The sequence below is a fragment of the Oryx dammah genome, unplaced genomic scaffold (genome assembly GCF_014754425.2).
Source record: "Oryx dammah isolate SB20612 unplaced genomic scaffold, SCBI_Odam_1.1 HiC_scaffold_5, whole genome shotgun sequence".
NCBI lineage: Eukaryota > Metazoa > Chordata > Mammalia > Artiodactyla > Bovidae > Oryx > Oryx dammah.
In genome coordinates this window covers 100,723,493-100,750,861 of record NW_024070189.1, presented here as the reverse complement: position 1 = coordinate 100,750,861, position 27,369 = coordinate 100,723,493, and the positions used below count along the sequence as shown (strand labels likewise).

The window sequence follows — 27,369 nt, the reverse complement described above, 5'->3', positions numbered from 1 at the left end:
TGTTTGTATTAGAAAGAAGAAAGGCTTCGAACTAGTATCTTCAGTTACAACTTTAAAAAACTAGCAAAAGAAGAGCAAAGTGAGCCAAAACCACAATGAAGACAAAAGCAGAAATCAATGTAATTGAAAACAGAGAGACAATAGGGGAAATCAATGAAATTAAAGCCGATTCTTTGTGTAGATCAACGAAACAGATAAACCTCTCATAAGAGTGACAGAGAGAAAAGAAAGACAACATAAATTCCCAATATCAGAAATGAAAGGGCGGTATCAGTACAGACCTTGCACATATTAAAAAGCTAATAAGGGAATGCTATAAACAACACCATGCGTAAACACTCAGTGACTTAGATGAAAATAGACCAATTTCTTAAAAACTGCAAACTACCCAAACTCACTCAAGATGAAATAGAAAACCTAATCAATTCTATACTGTTATATAATTGAAATCTGTAGTGAAAAATATTCTGAAAAAGAAATCTCCAAGCTCAGATAGTTTTACAAGTGAATTCTACCAAATAAAATTAAAAATAAGCAATTTGCGATAGCTTCCCCAAAATGAAATACTTAGGTGTAAATCTAACATGAAAATTTGTACATGGTAAAAACTATAAAATGTTGATGAAAGAAATAAAATATTACCTAAATATATAGAGAGAGACATATATTTCTCATGGATTGTGAGACTTAATATACTAAAGATATCAAATCTCTCCAAATTGACTTAACAGAGTTATTTAATGCAATACCAATCAAAATCCCAAGACAAGCAGATTCTAAAATTCTATTAAAGGAACTAAAGAGCTAAACAATTTTGAAAAACGAGACTGTTAGGAGGATCACATTATCTGGTTTTCAGACGTACTATAAAGGTACAGTTATCAAGACTGTGTGGTACTGGTGAAGAAACAGGTACACAGATCAATGGAAAAGAACAGAAACCAGAAACAGACTTGTACAATATAGCAAATTGATTTTTGACAGAAATGCAAAAGCAATTCAATGGAGAAAGGATAATCTTTTTTAAAAAATGAGGTGGATGAAACTGGAGCCGATTATACAGAGTGAAGTAAGCCAGAAAGAAAAACACCAATACAGTATACTAACGCATATATATGGAATTTAGAAAAATGGTATGCGAGACAGCAAAAGAGACACAAATGTATAGAACAGTCTTTTGGACTCTGTGGGAGAGGGAGAGGGTGGGATGATTGGGGAGAATGGCATTGAAAATGTATAATATCTTACATGAAATGAGCCGCCAGTCCAGGTTCGATGCATGACACTGGGTGCTTGGGGCTGGTGCACTGGGACGACCCAGAGCGACGGTACGGGGAGGCGGGAGGGAGGAGGGTTCAGGATGGGGAACACGTGTACACCCGTGGTGGATTCATGTTGATGTATGGCAAAACCAATACAACACTGTAAAGTAATTACTCTCCAATTAAAATATATAAATTTATATTAAAAAATTAAAAAATGATGTTAGAACAAGAAAATAAATTGTTCACTGTGCAAAAAATTGATATAAGCCTCATACCTTACATAAAATTTAACTAAAAATTGATCATAGATCTAAATATAAAACTATAATCTTTTAGAAGAAAACTTAGAAAAATCTGTGACCTTGGGTTTGGCAATGAGTTCTCAGACATGGCACCAATAGCATAATCAGTTTAAAATTTTGATATTTTGGGTTTTTTCCTGTGGACCACTTTTAAATCCTTTATTCAATTTGTTATAACACTGTTTCTGTTTTGTTCTGGTTTCTGGCTGAAAAGTATGTGAGATCTTAGATCCTCAATCGGGATCAAAGCTGTACCCCCTTCACTGGAAGGTGAAGTGGTAACCAACTGGACTGCCAGGGAAGCCCCTAAATACTGGATACGTGGACTTTCTCAAAAACCCCTGCTCTGTGAAAGACAACGCCAACAGAATGAAAAATGACAGACTCAGGAGAAAATATTTGCAAATCACACATCACATTGGATAAAGACAAAAAAAAAAAAAGATTTTATCCAACAAAGAATTTTCAAAACTCAACAATCAGAAAACAAACTAAACTTAAAAATGATCAGAGACATGAAGAGACACACCTCCAAAGATATATGGATGAGAAAGAGGCATATAGAAAGACGCTCAACATCATCAGCCATTAGGGAAATGTGCATTAAAGCCATGATGAGATACCTAGCAGGATGGCAAAAATAAAACCGTTGAGCAAGGATGTGGAGCAACTGGAATTCTCATCCACTGCTGGTGAAAATGCAAAACTGTTACTGGAGAGCAGCTGGACAGTTTCCTACAAAGTCAAACATACACTTACCATATGACCCGGCAATCCCACTCCTGGATATTTGCCCTAGAGAGATGGAAACTTCTGTCTACACACAAATCTATACAGAAAATGCTCACAGCAACTCTTCACAATTGCCAACCACTGGAAACAACCCAAATGTCCTTTGATGGGTGAATGGATAAACCAACTGTGATTCAGAATATAAAATAAATGAACCGAAGACGACGTAAACTTTGGATAAACAGAGCAATTTGGATGAATCTCAAGGCCATATATTGAAAGAAGTCAGATTCAAACTGACACACTGTATGATCCCACTCATACAACAATCTCAGAAAGACCAAGCTACTGTGACGGAGGCCCAGGAGCAGCCGCCAGGGGCGGGAACAGGCGGGAGGGTGTGGCTGCCGAGAGGCAGCATGGGCGAGGTGTTTGAGGTGATGGAGCTGTTCTGATGCCCGGTTATCATCATGGGTACAAGTCTGTACATGTGCTAAAATTCACAGAAGATGTGGTCAGTTACCAACTAACAATAACTTAATAAATAAAACGAAAGAAACAAACATGAACAAAACAATAAAAACCAAACCCCAAGCAACTCCAAAAGCCAGCTGTAGAACTACACCTCACATTCTCAGTTTTACACAAACAACATGTCTGTAAACCTACAGCATGAGGGGCCGGAAGATGACAATGAATCCTTCTGTGATGCGGCCTTTCTGATTGCGGAGCCCTGCACTTGCTCGCTTTCTAATTATTGCTTTACTTTTGCCTGGAGGCATGCAGGATCCTAGTTCCTCAACCAAGGTCGAACCCAGGGCCCCTGAAGTGGTAGCATAGGGTCAGCCACTGGCCCACCAGGAAGTCCTGGAGCCCTTGGGTGTCTAACCCTATACATTTCTTTTTTAATGATATGCATGCATTCGTTCTAAATAAGGACAAAAACGAATCCAGGTAAGACAAGCTCGTGTTGCAATGAGTAGCCCTGACCAAATCCTGCCGATCTGCTATCACACAGAAACTTTCTCAGGGCCTTGCTAATTTTAAAAGTCAAGTTGCTTTTATTTCCAATCACAAAGAAGACAACATTTTTTAAAAAACAAAAGGAAGCCTACCAGGAGATTGACGGACTCAATGACATCCAAGAACACCTCGTTCTTCCGGTACTTGATGCCCTCCGAGCGCCAGGACACCGCGTTGGTGACAGTGGCCGGGGGCCGCGGGGCCCCCGTTTCCAGCTTGTGGCCTTCCTGAGTGATGTACCTGTGGGCCCGGGCTCAGAGTTAGCTGGCTCAGGCACTGACATATTGAAAACAGCCCCTCCCTGTAGCAGGCGCCAGGAGAGGCAGGCTCTGGTTTCACCTGGGGCCATTGAACACAACAATATCACAATTTCCAAAATGCCAACAAACTCTTCAGTTACAATGAGTACAGAGATCTCAGTCTCAGGGCAGCAAGGAGACAGCGCTGGTGAGGAAAACAAGCAGTGGGCATGAAATGCTTCCCCGCTGGGCATGCAGAGGAGACCGACCTCCCTGGGAGAGTGACCTGGTGACCCTGATTCCACTCGCTGTTTAGTCAGAAGCCATGTGCCACCTGACCCTGTGGACTGCAGCCCACAAGGCTCCTCTGCCCATGGGACTTCCCAGGCAAGAACACTGGAGAGGGTTGCCATGCCCTCTTCCAGGGGATCTTCCCAACCCAGGGATCAAACCCACGTCTCCTGCATTGGCAGGTGGATTCTTTACAACTGAGACACCTGGGAAGCCCGTTTGCTTCCACTTGGGAAACAACAGATGTGGGGTGTGCTGAAGTCACGCGGCCTCTCTGAGTGTCCCTCTGCTCCCCTGTAAGACGGGAAGACAGCAGCTCTGACTAACTGAAATGGAAAAAAGTGCTCACAAGAGGCCTGCTTCCCAAGATGTGCTTAATCAACGGTGACCATTATTTGGTGCCCAGGATTCCAAAGGAGCGAGATTTTTCATCACAATCTCATTTATGACAGTAAAAACAAAGGCAGTGGGACCTCCCTGGTGGTCTAGTGGTTGAGAATCTGCCTTCCAATGTAGGGGACGCAGGTTCGATCCCTGGCCAGGGAACTAAGATTCCACAGGTTACGGGGCAACTAAGCCCACGGGCCTTTACTAGAGAGCCCTCGGGCCGCGAACTACAGAGCCCACTCGCTCTGGAGCCCGCATGCCACAACTAGAGTGAAGCCTGCATGTTGCAGGAAGACCTTGCGCGTCCTAACTGAAACCCAAAGCAGTCAAAACTAAACAAACATGTTAAAAAAAACACAAAGAGAACAGCGGCAGGTGAGTCCCTAGAAACAAGGCACTGAGCGCACTCCTGTGGATGGAAATGAAAACCTAGCACACCAAGAGTGCTCACACCAGGCAGTGATGCTGAGTGGAAAAGGAGCCAGAGCTGCCCCAGGAACTTAGAAAACTTCTGGTGGGCTGGAGACAGGCAGGGGACCAGCAGCGTGAATGCACATTTGCCTCCTGCACCTCCAAACCTGCGCATGACTTCAACACAGTGACATCGCCCTGGCCTGACCCCATGCCACCCACTCACTCCTGTAGGATCTTGCTGTCTGTGGTCTGGGGGTAGCCGAAGTCCATGAGCTCGTCCAGCAGCTCGTAGATGATGACGAAGTTGTCTCGAATGCTTTCCTCCTCCAGCTCCTTGAAGTATTCTGAAAATACCTGCAGTGTTGCCATGGGAGGCAGATCAGTGAGAGGAGAGATGAGAAGGGGATGAACACCTGCACAAGTTCATTTGCATTTCGTGCCCCAAAGCCCCTGCCAACAGCCCTTCGCCCGGTTCCCAGGAGTGCTCGGACGAGGTCTTGGGCTCAGGGAACGTGGGCAGGAGGACAGCAGTGGCTGCCTGTGACGTGGGAACCAGACTGGGGGTGTGCAAGGGTCCTCTGAGACCTGCTCAGAAGCCTGAGTTCCCACCCCTGCAGGCCCACTATCCTCTCCCTGACAAGACACCTCCAGGCCTGGGACCCCTTCCCAGCTTCTCTTTCACCCTGACCCTTTGCCTCTGAGTCAGGAGTGATTCAGATGAGGGACAGGGCCCCTGTGGACAGGACAAGTAGCTCTTTAGGCCTCTCATGACCTCCCTGAACCCCAGCCTGTACAGTTGTGCCTGCAGATAAGCCTGCCCCATTTCAACAGAAAATTCAGAGGATGAAAGCAGGGGCACCAGGGGAGCCAAGGGGAAGAGGAACTCGATAGAAGGTCTTTCAGGAGCACAAACACGGAAGCAGGAAGGCAATGCCAGTCACTGCAGCGGGGAGAACCTTCCTCCTTCCTGCTTCCCCCATCTCTACACCCCAGGACCGCAACTGCTGGATCGCTCCTCGGAAATCACAAACAGCACCAACTGGCCCACGACAGCTTGGGGATGCCAGCTGCCCCTCAGCCTGCACGTGGGGCCTCTCCTGCTCCGTGTCCTCACGGCCCCGCCCCCTCATCGTGGAGCGGAGGAGACTGCTGAGCGGGCTGCACACGGCACCATTTGGAATATAAAAGCTTTCCCGGGCGCACCCCAAGCCTGGCTGTCCACACTCTTCAACCCCACGAAGCCCCTACTTCAGCCAGGCCCCTCCATCCACCTCCTCCCTGGCCTCCTTGCTGCCTTTAGGTTCTTTTCCTGCTCAGCTGCCAGAGAGGATCTTAACTCAAATCAGGTCTTGTCAGTCTCCTGCTTAAAACCATCCACCATCTCTCATCAGACTTGTAACAAAATCTAAACGCCTCACTAGGCCCTGTGCAGCAAGCCCCACCCTGAAGCCCAGCCCAGCCACCCTGCTGACAGCTCCACCCTCTGTCCGGGAACACTGGGCCCCACAGGCACTTCTGCCCCAGGGCCTTTTCACATGCTGCTCTGTCTCCCCATCTGGCCGGCAGCTGGGCCTGGCACGTGTCACCCCTCTCTAAGCTCTAAGGTGGGGCCTCAGGCCACTGCGCCTTTAGAGGCCCCCCAAGGAGATTCTGAGCAGAACTTGGCTCCACCCTCCTCCTGCTTAACCCACCTCCCTAATCCCTGACTCAGCGGGTCACTCTCCAGCCTTCCACAGCTAGCTGGGGGCACACCTGTCCCGCTTGGAAGCAGGGCACACCCCTGGCCTGAGCCCCGCCTCCTGTCCATTTCCCTCTCCTCACCACGCAGAGGGGCAAATAAGGAGGCCGTGGCATCCCACTCACGGATCAGGTAGAGCTCCCTCAGTCTTCTTCCTGGGGTTCCAGCTCCCCCAGGGATGCTGTGGCCCTTGGGTGGCCAAGACGGGGAGGCACACTGAAGGGCCAGGGCGACGGATACCCTTCACGACCCCTGTGCCTCAACTCACCTGCACCACCTTATAGAGGAAGGAGAACACTAGCGACACGCACGCGTTCTTCTTGGAGGTGGCGACCACTGCATGGCGGCCACAGTTAAGGAGCGTTCAGACGTGGGGCTGCCACCGCCCAGACTCCCGTGCCCTGCGTGTTTTGGAGCTGCCCCCAGTCACTGACTCGGCCCTCAGGGCTCCCCAGCTCCTGGTCTAAGCCAGGCCTGGGCACCGTGGTCACAGACAGGGGCGGTCCCGGCTCCCAGGTAGCGCTCAGGGGACAGAGGGGCAGCAGGGGCACAGGAAACCCACCCCAGCTGCCGGGTGAGGGGCACTGCCCAGAGGAGATGACGCCTGAGCGGAGGGCTAAAGCCCGAGGTTTGGCAGAGGGCACTTCAGTAAGGTGAGCAGCCCCGGGAGAGCAGCGCGACTCATCCTGGAGCGGAAACCAGGAGCACAATCTGCCCTCCTCCAAAGCATATTGCCTACAGGACCCTCCTGAGGTTCGGGGCTCCCCGGCCTGGGCTGATTCTGGCTCAAGCCTGTGTCTTGCCCCCGAAGCAAACCTTTTGAATGAAGCCTCCATTTTCTCACCCCTGGGCTTCCAGGTGGCTCAGTAGTAAAGAACCCGCCTGCCAAGAAGGAGCTGTGGGTTCGTTCCCTGGGTCAGGAAGATGCCCTGGAGCAGGAAATGGCAACCCACTCCAGTATTCTTGCCTGGGAAATCCCATGGACAGAGGAGCCTGGCAGAAAATGGTCCATGGGATCACAAAGAGCCAGACATGGCTTAGCAACTGAACAATGATATCAACATAATAGGGGCCTGGGAGTGGATTCACTGAGGTGATGTGTGTAAACTGGCACACACTCTGGACATGGGGACATGTCCCCAGCTCCTGGGGTCAGTGTGTACTGGGAACTTCCTGTTCCTCTTTCCCTAAGGGCTTGATCATCTGAGAAAACAGTTCCTTTGCACTGTACCCTGGCCACCCCAGTGCCAAGCTGTAGGCTCCAGGAGGGGGAAAGGGGCCATCACCACCCTACTTCCAGCCTCATCCCGGCCCAGCACAGGGCCCCAGGAAATGGACGCTGGGCCAATCAGGGGAGTGCTGGCTTCCCTAGTCCAAGCAACACGGGTTCCAGATGCTTCCTAAGGAGGGGCAACGGGCACCTCCAACCCTGTGGCTGGGCTTGGAGACTGCCACCTGACAGTGGAACTTGGGCTGGAGGTGAGCAGATGCCCACTCAGGCAGGGTGCGCTGAGCACTGGCATCCAGAGCGAAGAGCCCTTGCTGTCTCCTCGCCAGCTGCCCACGCATGGACACCAGGGCCCCACTGGGAACTGGTCTGACGGCTCCTGCTGAGCCGGCACTGCTATTCCCCCACCCCCCACAGCTGGGCAACCATGCCCAGACCCAGGGCAGCTTCTCAGACAATCTCTTCCTGGCTCACAGGCTGCCTGCCTCACTCTGCAGAGCTGCCCCCTCTAGAGAGAGGTGAAGAAACAGAGGTGCGCTGCAGGGAGCCAGGCCTCAGGGCAGTGGGCAAGCGCCCCAGGCCAACACCTTCCACCCGGCAACGTGCACACACAGCACGAGGGACGGCCCTGCTCTAGTGCAGCTTTGACCTGGCAGGGCTGTATGGACCCCGGATTCTGCATTCCCAGGAGGCTCCCAGGGGATGCTCGGGCCCGTGGACCACACCTCCACTAGCAAGGTCGCGTCTGTCTCCAAGAACATGGAAAAGGGGACAGAGCCCATGGCGGCTGGGCGTGATGCGCGTCCACAGCTCAGCTGACGCAAACAGCGCTGCAAGGAGGGGTCACTGCTGTCACTGGACCAGGGGGAGCTGAGGACCTGCCTCCAGCCACACGGCGACCGGAGCACGGGGCTGTGGGCGGCAAAGCCAGGCTCTGCACCTAGCGGGGTTGACCAAGGCCATGGGATGGCTGGTCAGACCTCCTGGATGGGAACTGGCTTAGCCAGGCCTCCCCATGGGCCTGAGTGCAAGGGACTCTGAGATCTGGGCAGGGTGGCGAAGAATCTCTCCCCTTCTCTGTATCCCCGCAGCCCTCACAGTCCAGGCTTCTGCCCCCCGACCTGCCTTCCCACCCCCACCTCCCCATGTCCACTTCTGACCCCTGAAGTCACTCCACTCAGCAGCCAGAGAAAATGCAAAAAATGCAGATCAGACCGTGTCAGCCCTCTGCCTGAAACCCTCCCAAGACTTCCCAACACACGTCACTCAGGTGGTTTCCTACAGGGCCCTGCAGTGCACACCCTGCTGACCACTGGGCCTTGCTCCTACCACGCACCCCACGCTAGGGCTCCAGTCACCCACTGCAGCTGCCGAGTGAGACTTCACCCAGGCCTAGCGTGCCTCGTGTCGGCAGACACCTGGCCTTCCTGCAGGTCTCCACTGGGACGTTCCCCCCGCAAGCAGCCAGTCCTGGCTCCTTGGACCTCTGTCCCACTTGTCATCCTTAGGCGGCAGGGAGCTCCAGAAGACAGGGCTGTGCCGGATGGCCCCCCGCTGGCCTGAGCCAGTCAGCCCTGGGGACAGCAGCTCTCAGCTGCACGTGTGTATGTGTGCACACGCACACACAAGCCCACACAGGAGCCATCTCCCCCACCCCCGACAAAGGGATACGATACAGGTTGTTGTGCTTGATCCACATGAAGCGGACGCCCCCGTGGGCCAGGATGGGTGACAGCATGCCCTCCTCCTCTTTCTCCATCAGGATGGGCATGAAGTGCTCCACCTCTGACATGTCCACGTCGCCGCGGTAGTTCCGGCAGATGAGCACCTGGGCGGGTGGGAGAGAGGGAAGGCACTTTCACCTCGAGTTCCACCACCCTCCGGCCCTCCTGGGAGCCCCAGTCACACCTGTCCATCCAAGGACCATTTGATCTCCACGCCCCAGGGAATTCCTCAAGGAAAGCACTTCCCCACGCGAACATCTCCTGGGGCTACTGAGAGTCCTGTATGGGGGCCGTGGGAGGGCGCTGTGGGGCAGGACTCCAGGACTGAATCACGGGGAGACGCCAGGTTAAGCGTCCTGCAGGCTCTAAGTGCAGACCTCCTCCACGCCTGGGTTCATGCACCTGCTCTTCTGGCTCTGTCAGGAGAGGGACACTGCTGAGTGTGCACACCTACCAGATCTCGCCTGTGGCCTGAAAAGAAACCCTCCCCTCTCTCTCTCATGGGTCCAGGCGTGCAGCATCACTGCTGATGGGAATGTAAAATGGGACAACCACTTTGGTAAAGTTTGACCGGTTCTCAGAAAGCTAAAATCAGCTTATAACCCAGCCATTCCTCTCTTAGGTATTTATTTATCCAAGAGAAAGGAAACCAGACGTCCACATGAAGACACATGTGCGATGCTCACAGCGCATTATTTGAAGTAGACTCAGGTTGGCGAGAATGCCAACATCCTTCAACAGGTGAGAGGAGACAAGAATTGTGTCCAACCACACTACAGAAAACTGCTCAGCTATGAAAAGGAATGGCTTCTGACACCGGTGACAGCAGGAGGGAATTTCAGGATCACTGAGCCAAGGGAAAGAAACCAGACAATGGAGACTGGAACTATGTGATCCCACCTAAACAAACACATCCCGGGAAACGGTAACAGAAAATACATTAGTGGCTGCCTGGGGACAGGCTGGACAGGCATGGGTGTGGGGAACCTTTAGGAAGTGACAGAGCATGTGCCCATGGTTTCCTGGGTGTATACAATGACTGAACTCATCAAACGATATGCTTTATATGAGCACAGTCAGTTACACGTAACTCACTGAAGGAAAGGAGGTGTGAAGCTACACCACGGTGAGCAAGGCTCTATTTGGAGATGCTGCCCAGGGCAGCTGCTGCTCCTGTGCACCCCTGAGGACAGCCAGCTGCAGGACGCAGCGATGTGCAAAGAATGACACCACTGCGCCGACCAGCCTGGGAACCGCCTGCCTCAGGACCTTTGGTGTCGCATGCTTGCCAAGGCGCGCCCGGCTCTTTTGTGACCCCCATGGACTGTAGTCTGCCAGGTTCCTCTGTCCATGGAAAAATACTGGAGTGGGTTGCCATTTCCCACAGAATCTTCATTTCATAAAATACATGGTCTTACTGCTGCAAGCCAGAGAGAGAGAGTGGTCAAGTGAGTGACCGAGAAAGAACCTTCCTTTCCTAGTTTCTCCTTTGTGGCCTACGGGCAAGGGACCCTGTGCACTCATTGCTGTTCGGAAGGCCTCTTAAAGACCCAGCACCCAGTGGGTGAGCTTGTGGGTACCTGGCCCAGGGACTACGACATACCCTCTCATATGTTCTTTGCCAGGAATATATGCTGCCTCATATAAATCCCACCTACTATACAGTGGACTGATATTTTTAAAGCGATGAACAGTGATGTCTGGAGAGGTGGCACCACCCGCCTGAGGTCACACAGTGAACAAAGGAGAGCCCAGGTTCTAACCCCACTTCTCACTCCCTGCAGGGCCACTTCCACTCAATACACACTGCTCTCCTGGGCTTCCTAAACCCACCTCTACTGCAGGTTATCCAACTTAGGGGGATGCAATTGGCACGGAGCCCCTGAGGCCCCAGTATATTCCGAGGAAAGAGCAGGGAGCAATATATTTTGCTCGCCTTCATCACACAGGCTGCAGAGGCCCACTCACTCACGCTCTCTGCCATACACTATGCGGGGCCTGGGGACACCAGGGTGACCAAGACAAACAGGGTCCCTACACTGAGCTATTTGCTTGAAGGGAGACGAGAGACTCTGCAAGGGTGAGACCTTCAAACTGAGCCCTCAGGATACAGGTGGGATAGAGGCAGAGGGAACAGTGGAGCTAAAGCCATGGGATGGGAGGCGGAGCCCACGGTGGGTACCCAGGAGCGCTGGTTAAGTAGAGTGAGGGCAGATCCTGGCCCATAGCAGCTACTCAGTAAATGTCTCTGCAATGAGCGTGGCGGTGAGGCAAACAAGGGCAGGATAATGCCCAGGCCTCTAAATGGGCACCTGTGTGGATGGCGGTGTCACTCCCTGAGAGGGAGAGAGACAGCAGGGCTGGGGGCTGGTGTGGAGCTCATCTGGGGAAATGCCGAGTTTGTGACGGCTGTGAGACCTCCAGGGTGTCCTGACAGCCCGCAGATCTCCAGTCCAGTGCTCTGGACTTTGGTACAAATTCAGGGGTCATTGGCACAGTGACAGAAATCAAAGCCTGCCCCTTGGGACTTCCCTGGCAGTCCAGTGCTTAAGACACTGAACTTCCACTGCAGGGGACACAGGTTCAATCCCTGCTCGTGAAACTAAGATCCTGCAGGTGGCAAGGCATGGCCAAAAAATAGGAATGAATGAATGAGTCAAAGCCTACCCCAAGTAGAGCAACAGTCCGTGAGGCATGCCAGGCCCAAGCAAGCGGAGCCCACATCCGAGGGGAGGGCAGGAGAGAAGGGGCAGCAGTGAGAGAAACGGGGGAACAGGGACAGAGCAACCCCGAGGCCAACGGAAGCCTGCCGAGGAGCAGAGCAGTGGTGCCAGAAGCCACAGAGGCGAGAGAGATAAGGGCAGCGAAGCGTCCTAGAGGGCCTTCCATCAGCTCAGTGTGGCCCCGCCGGTTTCCCTGGAGATCAGAGGTGCTGGCTGGCAGGTAGACGTGTGGTTGTGAATTTCCTTGATGTCCCATTACCTTCCTTTTTTATTGAACACAGTTTCTGCAGAAGGCAGACTTTCCAAACACGAGGTCCAAGGGGCACGGAATAATAAATGTAGGATGGTCAGGGAGGATGGGAGGCAAACCCACCCACGGCAGCCTCTTCTGAAAGACACGTATAATCAGGCTTCTCCCAGGCTACAGTCTCCTCATGGCGGCTGTTCTTTCTTGGGATCAAAGTGGTCTCCTCCCGCTCTCCCCTCTGGACCCCCTTCACCCATGGCCCTCCGGGTCCCATCCTCCAGGCTCCAGCATTACCCACGACTACCCAGCCTCAGCGGGCTGCCCCTCACCTGTGGGCCTAGTGTGACACCTCCGCGTCCACCTGACTGCCACCTGGTTGCCTGCCCAGCGCTGGCATCTCCCTCCTCCAGGAAGCCTTTTGTAAGCACTTCTGCCAGCCCACACTGAGATTGGGCAACTGCGTTCCGTGAAGGCCTTGACCTTGCCGTGGTAGCTAACTGATCACCTGGATCCATGCAGCTGCTTGGATCCGTCAGCTTCCACGGACCTCCCCTACAAGACCTCAAGGCTCATGGCAACTGTGGACCAGGGGTGGTGCTGCACTTGTCTCGTGTTGTCTGCTCGGCGAGTTCACACGCTTGCCCGAGGTCATGCAACTGAGCAGCAGGGGCAGGTTTTGAGCTCAGCCCCCGACCTGCTGCATGCAAGGTACTCATGAAATGTTTGCTGGAGGAATGAGTGATCTGAGGAGGCGGCCTGTGGGACCTCTGGTGACACGGTGGCCAGGGAGGAAGCAAGAACACACGCTACATGGGGTGGGGGGGTTGGAGGTGGGGAGGAAGTTCAAGAGGGAACATGTGTATACCAATGGCTGATTCATGTTGATATATGCAGAAACCAACACAACACTGTAAAGCAATTCTCCTCCAATTAAAAATAAATAAATATTAAAAAAGAAGAAAAAAACATGCTACAAAAACTCAGGGAATACTGCACCGTCCCACCCCTGGGGGGTCCTGTGTCTTTCCTTGCCTCCAAGGACTCAACCTTCTCAACCTCCTGTCCTCAGAAGCGAGCCGAGCACAGGGCCTCACTAGTTGTTGACTTTGGGTGGCATCCAAGGAAGGCAACCCACTTAAGGGAGGTTTGGGAAAGTACTGGGGGTAGGGAGTGAGGCAGGAAGGGGCAGGTATTTCAACTCTTCACTCCCTACTGCTTCTGGGCACACTCCTGCCCACTCCACCTGGGATTGGCACCCATGTTTCCCTCACTCACTGATGTGGGGCTGGTTAAATGTTGCTGGCAGTCCCATTATAGGAAGCCCTGGTGGCTCAGTGGTAAAGAATCTGCCTGTTCGTGCCTGCCAAAGCAGGAGACACCGGTTCGATCCCTGTGTTGGGAAGACCCCCTGCAGGAGGGCATGGCAACCCACTCCAGTATTCTTGCCTGCAGAATCCCATGGACAGAGGAGCCTGGGGGAATACAGTCCATGGGGTCGCAAAAAGAGTCGGACAGGACTTAGCGACTAAACGACAACAAACTGTCCTACTCTTGTTACTCCTCAATGCAAGAGACCAGATACTCACTTGCCAGGACAGACTTAGAGGAAGGCAGCAGGCCACTTCTGAAAGGCTTCGAGATCCCTCATATAAAAAGCTTTCTTAGAAACCCCCCTAGAAAGGCCCCCTGGGAGCGGGTCCTAGGGTTCTACTGCTCCCTCACATTTCAGCCTGTTTGTCACTCCCCCTGGGCAGTGCTTCCTTATCCCCAGTGGAGGCTGACTCTATTAGATCCTCACTGCTCCACCACAGCCATTTACATTTATTTGTGCTTTTTAAGATGAGTGTCCCTCCCACTCACCAGATCGTGGGCTCCAGAAGGACAAGGTTCAGGGACTGACTCTGGTTCCGCTCACCAAAGGCAGCCCAAGGCTTAGCACTCTGCTTGGCATTTAATAAGTGCTCCTCAAATATCAGCTAAATGAACAAATGACTGTGGATTCAGCTCCTAGGCCCGCCACTTTTCTGTGACCGATGTGACCGTACGCACTTTGTCTGTGCCTCGGTCTCTCCCTCTGCGAAAATAGCACTCCCGCCAACCACCTCACCTAGCCCTTGTAACTCAGTGTCACAGTGAACGTTAAGAAATTGCTTCAGGGACTAATACACAAAAATTGCTGCATAAACAAATCGGGCCGAACTCCCAGAGGGCGGTACTGGCCCGAAGGTACGCTGTCCCCGACACGCTTCACCACCTCTGGTCAAGGGTCGCGCAGCCCCTTGGCGCCAGGCTTGGCTTCCCAGCCGGCTGCGGCCCGCGCTCTCCACCGCCTCGGGTTGCCCCGGTCCTCCACAGAGGCCTAAAACCCCCCACCCACAGAGGCGGGGATGAGGGTCGTGCAGTCGGTTATCTGGCAACTGCGGCAGCCCACCGCGTTACCTAGCAACAAGGCTGGCCTCGCGGACCTAAGACCCCTTCCTGGATACCCAGCAAAAGGGTGGAGTCCTCAGGTGAGGCCAAACGGCTTCCTTGCCTAAGACCAAGGTGGCTCCCATTGGACGGTTACCTAGCAACAGGGTGGGTCCCCGAGGGGCGAGACCCCCGCCGGTTGCCTGGCAACGCGGAGGGTTGGGAGCCCTTGGTACCTTGCCCTTCAGGTCCAGGACGTAGACGGCACTGGCGGACATGGCGGCTGCGGAAAGCCTCGGCAGAGGCCGAGGGCGGCGGCGACAGCGGGGACTGCCAGGCAGTGAGCCGGGCTGGGCGCACCCCGCGACAGTTCCTCTCCACTTCCGGTGGGGGGAGCCGCGCGCGGACCGTTATGTCCGGCCGAGGGGGAGCGGTCAAGAATGCGCCGGCGCAGGGCGCACTATGCACAGGCGCAGTTTGTCCGATGTGCCCTATTTCCCGCTCCTCCCTCAAGCATCCCGGAAGTAAGCCCAGAGGGGCGGGGCGGGGCAGGGCGGGGCAGGGCGGGGAGAGGCCTGGAGGCGGCGGGCGGGGCCAACTGCAGCTGGGCACTGTTAGGTGCCAGGCTGGGTGAAGCCATAGCAGCTGGAAACTCCCACTTTGCAGGCCAAATTAGGTGAGAAAATCCTGGTGGAGGAACCCACCCAGAGCCATACGGAACTCACAGTCTGGTGGGGAATTCTAGGAAACAAATATACAGTCACCAATTGTGACACCCTTTATCAGTTCAGTCACTTAGTCGTGTCCGACTCTCTGCGACCCCATGGACTGCAGCACGCCAGGCTTCCCTGTCCATTACCAACTCCCGGAGCTTGCTCAAACTCAGGTCCATCGAGTCAGTGATGCCATCCAACCATCTCATCCTCTGTTGTCCCCTTCTCCTCCTGACCTCAATCTGTCCCAGCATCAGAGTCTTTTCCAAGGAGTCCCATCAGGTGGCCAAAGTATTGGACCTTCAGCTTCAGCATCAGTCCTTCCAATGAATATTCAGGAGTGATTTCCTTTAGGATGGACTGGTTGGATCTCCTTGCAGGTCAAGGGACTCTCAAGAGTCTTCTCCAGCACCACAGTTCAAAAGCATCAATTCTTCAGCCTTCTTTATGGTCCACCTCTCACATCCATACATGACTACTGGAAAAATCATAGCTTTGACTATTCGGACCTTTGTTGGCAAAGAAATGTCGCTGGGTTTTAAAATGCTATGTATACAAGCTCCCAATCCTGAATCCCCCTCCCACCTCCCACCCCATATCATCTCTCTGGATCATCCCCATGCACCAGCCCCAAGCATCCTGTATCCTGTATCGAACATAGACTGGCACTGGAGCTTGTATACACCCGTGGTGGATTCATGTCAATGTATGGCAAAACCAATACAGTATTGTAAAATAAAGTAAAAATAAAACTAAAAAAAAAAAAAACTAATGATGTTAATACTGAAAAAAAAAATAAAAATAAAATGCTATGTAGGTTTATAGGGAGCAGTAAGATGGTTGGATGGCATCACCAACTCAATGGACATGAGTTTGAGCAAACACTGGCAGACAGTGAAGGACAAGGAAGCCTGGTTTGCTGCAGTTCATGGGGTTGCAAAGAGTTGGACATAACTTAGGGACTGAACAACAGCAACAATGCGGGTGGTTACTTGGAAAGAGGTCAAATTCTCTTAACGGCCCTAAGTCGAGTCTTATCAACAGTGCCTGTCACCTGTCAGTGTTAACACTTGTCAATGAACAAGTGTGCCGGTTTACTGCCTGAACTGATCTCTTGAACACCACACCCCACTGAACATAGGCAAAAATATGTGATTACTATAGTTAGCAGTTACTGTGGGTAATACAGATTGTGATTCCTGATTAATCTAATTCAGTTATATCTTTTTTGCTTTATGAACACTGGAGAAATGCCTGCATTTCATCCCAATGAACCATCACAGTGCCCTGGGCCCAGTCCATCAGTGTCAGAACCATTTACCCAGGCTGCCTGCCTCTCACTTATCTTTTTATCTTCCCTATTACCTCCATTTGGGGTTTTGAAAGAGAGTTTTTGCAACTCTGTGATTATATATACTATACTTGGGGTAGAGATGTAATTACAAGAAAATCCAGAGAAGAAAAGTAGAATTGATGCTGAGCAGGGCCCTATGGGACCCCGGGGCATGGAGGTCCTTTTGTCCCCCATTCCTTGTAGGAAGAGCTCTTGGCCTCCATGACCTTCTCTAAGTTCCAAAGGGCAGAAGAGTTGCTAATCAAAGCAGCAGCAACAAAACCAACAGAGAAAGAGACTCATCAAGATTAGACGTATGAACCACCTAGGACCCTGCAGAAGAAAAAATACAGGACTGTTACTGCCTTGATCCTTATCACATACTCAGCCCGACTATGTAACCTTTCCCTGCTCATGGGGGCAGGTGGGGGTGGGGCGTGGGACACGGTTCTTGAGATGCTAGCAGACTGTGCTCCCCCTTTGCCTGGCAAAGTAATAAAGCCAGTCTTTCTTCTCCATAACTGTCCCTGTATTTCTGTTTGGCACTGGTAATGCAGATAGCCAAGATTCTGATGACAAATCTTTAAAGATTATCAAGTGAATCCTGGGCTGGAAGAATTCTTGCACAATGCAGACAAAGTCTGCACCAACTGTCTTAAGAAATCCTATATTACCTGGCCTCATTCTTCCCTAATTTATTGCAGTGTTTTAGAAAAACATGTCTCTTTTCTAATTACAAATATCTTAGTGAAGAAAAACTGAGGAAATGACAAAAGCATAAGACAAAAAGAAAAACCACCCAGGAGAGGTAACACCTCCCATTATGAAGCATTTCCTTTTCAGGCTTGCTCTGGGCCGACAAAGGTCCGTACAGTCAAAGCTATGGTTTTTCCAGTAGTCATATATGGATGTGACAGTTGGACTATAAAGAAGGCTGAGCGCCAAAGAATTGATGCTTTCGAACTGTGGTGCTGGAAGTCTCTTGAAAGTCCCTTGGACAGCAAGGAGATCAAACCATCAATCCTAAAGGAAATCAACCCTGAATTTTCATAAGAAGGACTGATGCTGAAGCTCCCATACTTTGGCCACCTGATGTGAAGAGCCAATTCACTGGAAAATTCCCAGCATCAGCCAATTCCCTGATGCTGGGAAAGGTTGAAGGCAGGAGGAGACGGGGGAGGCAGATGAGATGGTTGGATGGCTTTATCGACTCCATGGATAGTAGTTTGAGCAAACTCCAGGAAATAGTGAAGGATAGGGAAGCCTGGTGTGCTGCAGTCCATGGGGTTGCAGAGTCAGACAGGACTGGCGACTGAACAATGGCAACTGGGCATTTTAGATGTTTAATACAGTGTCAGCAGGGCTAGGAGGACAAAATCTTTTGAGGAAACAGACTTCTAGGTGCCAAAAGTGCTGTCACAGTATGTGTGCTGTGCTTAGTTGCTCAGTCGTGTCTGACTCTTTGCAATCTTCTGTTCGTGGGACTCTCCAGGCAAGAATACTGGAGTGGGTTGCCATGCCCTTCTCCAGATCTTGCCAACCGAGGGACTGAACGCAGGTCTCCCACATTACATTGCAGGTGTTCTTTACTGTCTGAGCCACCAGTGAAGCCCTGAACACTACACATAAATTACTTGTAACCTGCTTTTCTCCATATTTGGAGGAATTTGAATCACACCTGAATTTCATCCTTGGCAGTGAATGTACAGGACCATAGTTGCTCAGTTGTGTCTGACTCTTTGTGACCCCAGCCTGCCAGGCTCCTCTGTCCATGGAATTTTCGAGGCAAGAATACTGGAGTTGGTTGCCATTACCTTCTCCAGGGGATCTTCCTGACCCAGGGATTGAAACTGGGTCTCCTGCACTGCAGGCAGATTCTTCAGTTTGAGCCACCAGGGAAGCTGCAGTCAGTGAACAGACCTCTGTGACATCTCAAAAAAGACCATACTGATTGTGCTAGACTGGAATCTCTCAAACTTTCCTGCACACTGGGGTCACCTGGGGAGCTCTGGAAAACCTCCATGATGGAAGCCCACCCAGGAAGCACCGGTGTGTTGATTCTTGCTGCCCTAGGTCTTTCTTGCAGTGTATAGGCTCTCTGTTGGGTGTGTACACTTCTCTAGTTGTGGCGCTTGGGCTTAGCTGCCCCAAAGCATGTGGGATCTTAGTTCCCCAACCAGGGGTGGAACCCACGTCTCCTGCACCGGAGGACAGATTCTTAACCACTGAACCACCAGGAAGTCCCAGCATCAGTGGTTCCTAATGCTCCCCAGGGGAGCCTACCACAGATTTGAGAACCACTGTGGTAGACTGTCGGCCCTCAATAAACCACATCTCCTGGCTGTCCATGCCCTGTATCGTTCCCTCCAAGAGAGGGTTTGGCAGTGACTTGTGTTGGCCCCATGGAATAGGTTACAAGAAGAGAGATTCTGGAAGACCTCTGGCACCATGCAAGTCACTGTAACTTATGTGAAATAAACTATACCTCATGAAGCAGAACCTCCCAGCTGAGCTTGGCCAACCCACAAAATCTGAGAGAGAAAGCCCATTGTTTTCAGTCTCTCTATTTTGGAGTGGTCTGATGGGCGGGGAGAATTGGAACAGCTGTCTTCCCCACTGTCAATGCATGCTTTTTACAGCACCACCACATCATGTTTGAAGACCCCAGCTGCTGACTCATGGGTGGTAAAGGCCTGAAAGCGCCTTCCAGTCAGTGGGGGAATCTGCCCCAAGGAGCCACTGCTAACGAGACAGTACGTCACCTCCCTTAGGTGGGCTGCAAACCACAGGTGAAAACGTGTCATTTAATTTTTCCAAATTGAAGGATAGTGGTTTTGCGGTATGGACATTCTCTGTGAGTGATAATACAAGAGGCCACATTTCTAGTGGTAGTCAAACAGTCTGTAATTAAGCTACTCAGACTTATAGTTAATAACTTTTTTGTTTTATTCTGCATTCCACATGTGGCAGTCCCCAAACCCAATACTTGGTTTTTCTTCCCTTTCTTATTCTTTCAGCATCTCTGTCAACACACTTTCTCCCAATTGCAAATGCAACTTGATCCTCATCTGGTGGGTACACAGAGACCCTCAAAGATCCTGGCTCTCCAGCATGGGGACCTGAGTCCCTCCTTTCAATTGTGTGCACGTCTGTTTGTGCTGGGGCTCTGCCTTGGTGAATGCCAAACGCGTAATGTACCAACTCTGAATAAATACAAGGGGCTGCTTGGAGCCCAGGGTTGAGGATAAGATGGCAGGCTGCGTCTGACTAGGTTCCCTTACAAAGAAAGTTGTGTTGCCTGGCAATGTCTGCCATGGTGACACCCACTAGACCCATGTCTGGAATGGGGATGCTGGGAGAAGAGGCTACACGCTGGCCACAGGATCAGAAAGGGACAAGGTGTATGTCCCATCGGTGCCTTAGGTGGTGGTTCTGTTTCCCAGGCTGTCTTGCCTCACTGGCCAGGTGGCTGAGGAAGCAGTCTGAAGGCTACAGAGCTCCAAGTGGCTTCTCCAGGCCCTAGGAGAGCACAAGACCCAAGCTAGAAGGAACTTAGAAGGGCAGGCCGTGCAGGGCTCTACAGGGATGTACATGCTCAGGGCCGTGACGACATCAGCTCTTTGTTCTCTGGAGTCAGTTTTATCCGTGCAAAGCCAGCTGGCTGGCTGTTGAAGAGTCAGAGGCAATTTGGGGTTAAGAACACTTTTCCACGGCACTTACCCAGAAACAACCTTCATCTCTGGATAAACTTTTAAAACTAAAGAGGTCTCTCAGCTATGTGCTACTGAGAAATCAAAACTGAGGAAAAGGACAGTCTTACTTTAATCAAGTTCCAGAACGAGGACACACAGCTTTGAAAAGCACTGTCTCAGCAGAAGACGCAAGGATGTGTGCACAAGAATGTTTCTAGAAAATACCAAAGGCCCCAAACATAGCCGCGACGTTGCCTTCTGCGCCTCCTTGATGCCACTTGGTACCCAGGGTGGGCCTGCTACTTGGTCCAGCTGACTTTGGGAATGTCATAGTGCTCCGTGAGCGTGTCCAGGTGTCTGTTGAAGTCCTGGGAAAGCCGAGGGGAAATGCCACGTCAGCAGTGCCCAGCCCCCTTTCTCCACGTTCTGTCTCTCCTCAGTGAACCCCCACCCCCTCTCAAATCCACCCTGCCAGGCCTTCTGGATGCCCTGACTCTGGGGAGGTTGGGTAGATCTGCCAGCACTCCAATGCTCCTCTGCCAGGCTCCCAGCCTCTCGGCCCAGCCTGGCCCCTACGTGGCCCAGTCTCCCCCACTAGCACGTGACTTACCTCTACTCTCTGCTTGTGAGTTTTGGATGCTTTCTTCAGGATCCTTTCCATTTGCTGAAGAGAGGAGAGAAGTGGAGGTGAGTCACATGCCTGGTGCAGCCCAGGCCAGCACCGGATGGAAGCCAAGAGCCCGGGCCAGCCTGGCTCTCACACTCAGTATGGCTGGAGGTCTCAGGATATACACCCCGCCCCTCCCTCGACTCCACTCAGGAGGGTCCAACAGGGATGCCTGGCCATAACATGCGCCACTAGGAACTCACATCAGTTGCCCTTTGGTCTGAGTGGTGGGAGACACACTACCATTGACTTAAGGAGAGACTGGTGGGAGCTGTATATATGCTTCTTGCATCCTTGGGCAATTGACTGCTTTCCCAGTTTGCAGAAAAAGAAGTCTCAGAAGAGGTCTAAGGAAGGATGATAAATGAGGAAGGTGAAGGGCCTGACACAGAGTAGGAGCTTGAGTGACAGTGTGTGTGTGCTCAATTGCGTCCAACTCTTTGCGACCCCATGGACTATAGCCCACCAGGCTCCTCTGTCTATGGGATTTTTCCCAGGCAAGAGTGGGTTGCCATTTCCTTGTCCAGGGGATCTTCCCAACCCAGGGATCGAACCCGTGTCTCCTCTATCTTCTGTATTGGAGGCAGATTCTTTACCACTGAGCCTCCTGAGTGATGGTACACAGTGTCAAGAGGGCTACAAGATCCAGATCACCTTGACAAGCATAATTCTGGAACACCCATCCTGTAACCACCATGCCCTATCCCATTCCTTGCTTAACATCAGTGGTACCTGGTATGAGTTAAAAGCATGGGATGCAGAGTCAGACTGACCTGGGGCCACACCCGGCTCTCACTTACTGGCCAACTCACTGTGGTGCTCCCCCACCTCCCCTGCAAAGGAACCCAGCTCCCTGGTACTGCTGCCCTGGTGCAGTCCCCTACCATGCTGACTCTGGGCTGGTCCTGTGACACAGTTTACCTAACAGAATTCAGTGCCAGTGCTGAAAACATAAGAAGACCTAGCAGCTTTTGCTTTGTGTTCTTCGAAGCTAGTCATCATGCGGGCAGTCTGATGACCTTCCTGGAAAGAAAGGACCTGGAGAATGAGATGGCGTGTGGGGAGGAATGTCCTGGAAGGAGCACTGAGGTACCAGACCCACTATGGTGAAGCTATCTCGGATGTTCCAGCCTGGCTGGGGCTCCGGCTCCTGCTGCATTCTGGCTATACCAGGTTCCCAGGGAGGCCAGCAGAAGCGGCACCCAATTAAGTCCAGTCAACCCAGGGAAGCTTGAGATATACTGTAGACTGCCACCTTGCTGCCTCCTTTGCTGCCTCCTCATCTCCCTCTGTATTCAGCTGGCGCCCACCTAGCTGACACCCCTTCTCTCTCTCAAGTCTCTGCTTTGTCCATCCCCGCCCCGCCCGTCCGTGTCTCCTCCCAAGAGGCCATGCTGACTCGGCCAGCTGTCACCAATGCCAGGCACTTGGCGGGGCTCTGCCCTCCCTCCTCCCACTCCATGCACCAAATTCACAGGCTGTCGTGGGTGCTGTCACATACCCCACTTCACAGACGAGAAAAAACCAGGTCCTGAGTGCAGAGTGGGTGATGGAGCTGGAGATGCCAAGCCTTGACCCTTTCCACCAGGCTGGAGCCTTCCTTCTAGGAGCTGTCCAGCCTATAACACCCACTGTGCTCAACCCAACACTCTTTCATGAGGGAATCCGCATTTCCCAACTGTCCTCGCTTTGCCTGCACCTGCTCCCCGACGCCCCTCTCCTCTGTCAAACAAAACCCTCAGGAGTACTTCATTTCCAACAACAAAAATTTCACCTTGATCTTCTACCCCTCCAGCTGGAGGAGTTTCTCCATTCCCTTTGACAGCAAATCTCCTGAGACTTGTTTCAAATCCTTGTCTCCACCTCTGCCTTTCCCCACCCCCATTTGGATCCACTCAAGTCAGTCTTCCTCTCCTCCCCATCACAAATGCGCACTCAAATTTAACTTCTAAAACCAAGATCTTTTCTTTTTTTGGCTGCACTGGGTCTTGGCATTCGGGGTCTTCACTGCCATGCACGCTGCCTTGCTGCACACAGGCTTAGCTGCTCCAAGATATGTGGATCTTAGTTCCCTGACCATGGATGGAACCCACGTCCCTTGCACTGGAAGACAGAGTCGTAACCACTGGAGAGTGTGTGTGTGTGTGTGTGTGAGTGTGTGTGTGTGTGTGAGTGTGTGTGTGTGTGTGTGTGTGTGTGCGCGCGCGCATGCACACGCTCTGTTGCTCAGTTGCCCCATGGACTATAGCCCATCAGGCTCCTCTGCCCATGGAATTTTCCAGGCAAGAATACTGGAGTGGGGCAATAAGAGAAGCCACTTCAATGAGAAGCCCTCACAATACACTGAAGAGTAGCCACTGCTGGCCACAACTAGACAAAAGGCCCTCACAGCAATGAAGACCCATTACAGCCAAAAATAAATAAAATTATACATATATATAAAAATATATATAAAGAATACTGGAGTGGGGTGCCACTTCCTCCTCCAGGGTATCTTCCTGACCCAGGGACTGGGTCTATGTCTCCTGTGTTGGTACCATGTCTCCTGCATCGGCAAGTGAATTCTTTACCACTAGTGCCACCTGGGAAGCCCAAGAAGTCCCTAAAACTAAGATCTTGCTCCCCCACTTTACAGAAACCTGCTTTACTTACAGTCCTTCCAATTTCAGTAAACCAGTACCTCCATTCACCCAGCTTCTCCCACCAAAAGTCTTGATCATCCTTGATTCCTCTTTCCCAACCCACACCCAACCCATCAGCTTATCTGGCTATTCTTCCTTCAAAACCTACCCCAAACCTGATACCTTCCATTACTTCCACTATGACTGCCCTACTCTGAGGGGCCATCATCGGTCACTTTGACAGTTGTATGAGCCTCTCTCTCCCATCCCATCCCAACTCCTGCAGTAAAATCCCAGCCCTGCCTCTGACCAGAACCTTAAGGAAGCAGCTTAAGTACATTCACTTGTTAAATCCTCAACACAAACCTACAGGTTTGAGGTTGGGACTTGAGTCCATTATAGAGATGAAGAAATTAAGGTGTGGGAGGTGAGCCAGCTCGCCCAGAGTTACATCATCAAGAGCAGCAGAGACAGAATGGGACACAATCTTGTCAAAGCCAGTGAGTTGTCTCTCTCTTTTTTCTCCTATGACTCAATTAGGCCTGGAAGGAAAGAGTTAACTTTTGCTGATATTACTGGACCAAATCACCAAGACCAGGGTTAGTGTTTCTCAGCCTGGACACTAATGACATTTTGGGCCAGATCAGTCTTTGCTGGGTCACTCAAATTGGCAAAGCGAGGACAGTTGGGAAATGCGGATTCCCTCATGAAAGAGTGTTGGGTTGAGCACAGTGGGTGTTATAGGCTGGACAGCTCCTAGAAGGAAGGCTCCAGCCTGGTGGAAAGGGTCAAGGCTTGGCATCTCCAGCTCCATCACCCACTCTGCACATTGTCTCAAGCACTAGCAGCACCCCTCCCCACCCCTCAACACACCCAAGTTGTAAAAAAAGAAAAAAAAAAAGTATCTAAACAGGAAGTCTCTAAACATTGCCGAATTGTCTCGAGGGGGGTGGTGGGGGAGGAAACAGCATCCCGGCGGGAACCACCGGACCTAGACTGATTACTCCCTCCCCCAAGCATAATGGGCAGAACTTACGTATCCCACGCTGACCTATCCTTCCGTCACCCGAATTTATTAAATATTTAACATGAAGAAAATTCATTCATCAGAGCTTGAAAATACAACATATTTGAAGCTGCCAGAGTTGTCATGGAAACACTTTGCGGTGACTTACAGCAGCGAGTACGCTCATTTAACATCAGCTGCGAAGAGCTGAGCACTGACTTGATGCCAGACTAAGTGCCATTTATCCACGTCACCTCATGCAAAGTTTCCATCCCTCTCAGGAGACAGCATTATCCTGACCCTTATATTTGTGGAAACTGAGGCACCAAGAAGTAAGTCACTGACCCAGCGTCACGGGGCAAATGAGCGACAGCGTTGGAATCTAAACCTGGGTCTCCGTCTCTCCCCTTTGTGGTTCACGCTGGCCGAAGAACCTTCTTGTCCTGCCCCACCGTGAACTCTTCTCCCCGGAATTAAGGTCCTCTCTGACCGCTCTCCCTCCCCCGTGCGTCCCGGGTCTCGCCTCTGAATCCATCCAGGGAGACCCCGACCCGCGATGAGGGGCATCCGGAGGCTTCCCACCCGCCTTACCCGCTTCTCCTGCATCTTCTCGAATGCCGCTTGGGCCGGTGTCCGCTTGTCCAGTCCGCGCCGCTTCTCCTCCTCGTTCTTTTTGCTCGTTCCCATCGCTTCCAGGAGTTTCGCCTTGTCTTTGTCTTTCTTTTTCTTCTTCCTAGAAGATGAGTTGGGTAGGAGAGGTGGATAACGGCGCATCAGAGGGCAACACCCAGAGGTCTCAGGGAGAGGCTTAAAGAAGAGAATACAGGGTCTCCTGGGATCTCAGGACCTACCGCTTAGTCACTCCGAGCTCTGCGACGCCTTTCAGCTTCAGCGGCCCCTTTTGGACCTGCTCGTAAGCCTCCATGGCCTCCTGGAAAGTCGGGAGGCAAAACGCCACACTTCCGGCTTGATAGCCCCTCCCCGATGCCCACCTCCCTTCGTTTTTATTGGTCATCTAGGCAGTGCGCATGCGGTCTTAAAATCTTGACCTAAGCCACACTTCCGGGTTCCGTGCGGCTGGCCGGGAGAGTCAAGCTCGTCCCAGGCTCTGCATCCTGTCTCCTGCCAATATTGCCGACTTTGGCTCCGGTCCCCGATGTCCCCCGCCTTGGGCGCCTGGACCCGGGAAGCCAATTGAACACAGCCCGTATTTCCTAAAACTCAGCGTTTTCTTGGGGCTTCCCAGGTGGCTCAGACTGTAAAGAATCCGTCTGCAATGCGGGGCATCTGGGTTCCATCCCTGGGTTGGGAAGATCCACTGGAGGAGGGCACGGCAACCCACTCCAGTATTCTTGGCTGGAGAATCCCGAGGGATAGAGGAGCCTGATGGGCCACAGTCCGTGGGGTCGCAAAGAGTCGGACACGACTGAGCGACTAAGCACAGCACAGCAACGTTTTCTTGAGCGGTTTGCACGTATTTGGATATTGTGTTCTCTGTCACTGCCGTATTTGAGGGTTCAATGGATAAACTAATTTTGTAAACCGTGTAAGTAATCGTTAGTTTTTCAGGTAAATGAGGATAGTATGTGAAATGCTTTTGTGGTATTTAAAATATTTTTAAAAATCGATTTAATTGGGGTACAATTTATAGACAGTAAAATGCACCCATTTAAATTGTAGCCTTTCACAAGCATTGTAACGTGTGTTTTTTGTTGTTCCGTCACTGGGTCGTGTCTGACTCTGCCACCTCATGGCCTGTAGCACACCAGGCTTCTCTCGGAGAAGGCAATGGCACCCCACTCCAGTACTCTTGCCTAGAAAATCCCATGGGCGGAGGAGCCTGGTTGACTGCAGTCCATGGGGTCGCGAAGAGTTGGACACGACTGAGCGACTTGACTTTTCACTTTTCACTTTTATGCATTGGAGAAGGAAATGGCAACCCACTCCATTGTTCTTGCCTGGAGAATCCCAGGGACGGGGGAGCCTGGTGGGCTGCCGTCTATGGAGTCGCACAGAGTCGGACACGACTGAAGCGACTTAGCAGCAGCAGCAGCCTTCTCTGCCCGCCACTATCTCCCAGATAGTGCCCAGACTTGCCCAGACTCATATCCATGGAGTCTACGATGCCATCCAACCATCTCATCCTCTGTCGTCCCCTTCTCCTGCCTTCAATCTTTCCCTGCATCAGAGTCTTTTACAATGAGACAGTTCTTCGCATCAGGTGGCCAAAGTATTGGAGTTTCAGCTTCAGCATCATTCCTTCCAATGAATACTCAGAGTTGATTTCCTTACAGATTGACTGGTTTGATCTTCTTGCTGTGCAAAGGACTCTCCAGCACCACAATTTGAAAGCATCAATTCTTTGGCACAACTCATTAGCATTAAATATGTTCACAGTGTTGTGCATCTATCTATTTATTTTTTATCAGATTACAAAAGATACACAAACATTTACTGTGGAATATGTAATTTAAAAAAATATAGAAAAACCCAAAGAAGACAGTAGAACCCATCTAGGGAAGAAAAATCTGTTGCTGTGTTAATTTCTTTATTTCAATCTCTTATCTCTAATTTTAAAAAGTAAAAATGGAATCTTACTCCATGCTTGCTTTCTC

At 51.5% G+C, this 27,369-nt stretch overlaps 2 protein-coding genes across 4 annotated transcripts in view; both read right to left on the bottom strand.

The window, feature by feature from the left end:
- The window catches only part of AP1M1 (adaptor related protein complex 1 subunit mu 1), a 39,187-nt gene extending 23,977 nt beyond the window's left edge, over positions 1-15,210 (bottom strand). For both annotated transcript variants that reach the window (XR_005721139.1, XM_040241049.1), the window contains exons 1-5: positions 14,959-15,210; positions 9,291-9,447; positions 6,660-6,727; positions 4,877-5,007; positions 3,415-3,562 (exon numbers count right to left, since the gene is read on the bottom strand). Coding sequence is in view for 1 of the 2 variants with exons in the window: in XM_040241049.1 (XP_040096983.1) it covers positions 3,415-3,562; positions 4,877-5,007; positions 6,660-6,727; positions 9,291-9,447; positions 14,959-15,000 (546 nt within the window). In the remaining variant the exon portion in view is untranslated. The remainder of the gene's footprint in view (positions 1-3,414; positions 3,563-4,876; positions 5,008-6,659; positions 6,728-9,290; positions 9,448-14,958) is intronic.
- A 4,480-nt stretch (positions 15,211-19,690) lies between these two features.
- Positions 19,691-25,757, bottom strand: FAM32A (family with sequence similarity 32 member A). Of its 2 annotated transcripts, XM_040241048.1 has the most exons (4): positions 25,606-25,757; positions 25,346-25,487; positions 21,071-21,124; positions 19,691-20,828 (listed from the first exon to the last, which is right to left on the bottom strand). In XM_040241048.1, exons 1-4 carry the CDS (start codon positions 25,677-25,679, stop codon positions 20,760-20,762), a joined length of 339 nt encoding a protein of 112 aa, XP_040096982.1. In that variant the 5' UTR covers positions 25,680-25,757; the 3' UTR covers positions 19,691-20,759. The 2 variants fall into 2 exon arrangements, with proteins under 2 accessions (XP_040096982.1, XP_040096981.1); XM_040241047.1 differs by lacking the exons at positions 19,691-20,828; positions 21,071-21,124 and adding an exon at positions 23,054-23,252 and having other exon boundaries at positions 25,606-25,745.
- Positions 25,758-27,369: the final 1,612 nt, after the last annotated feature.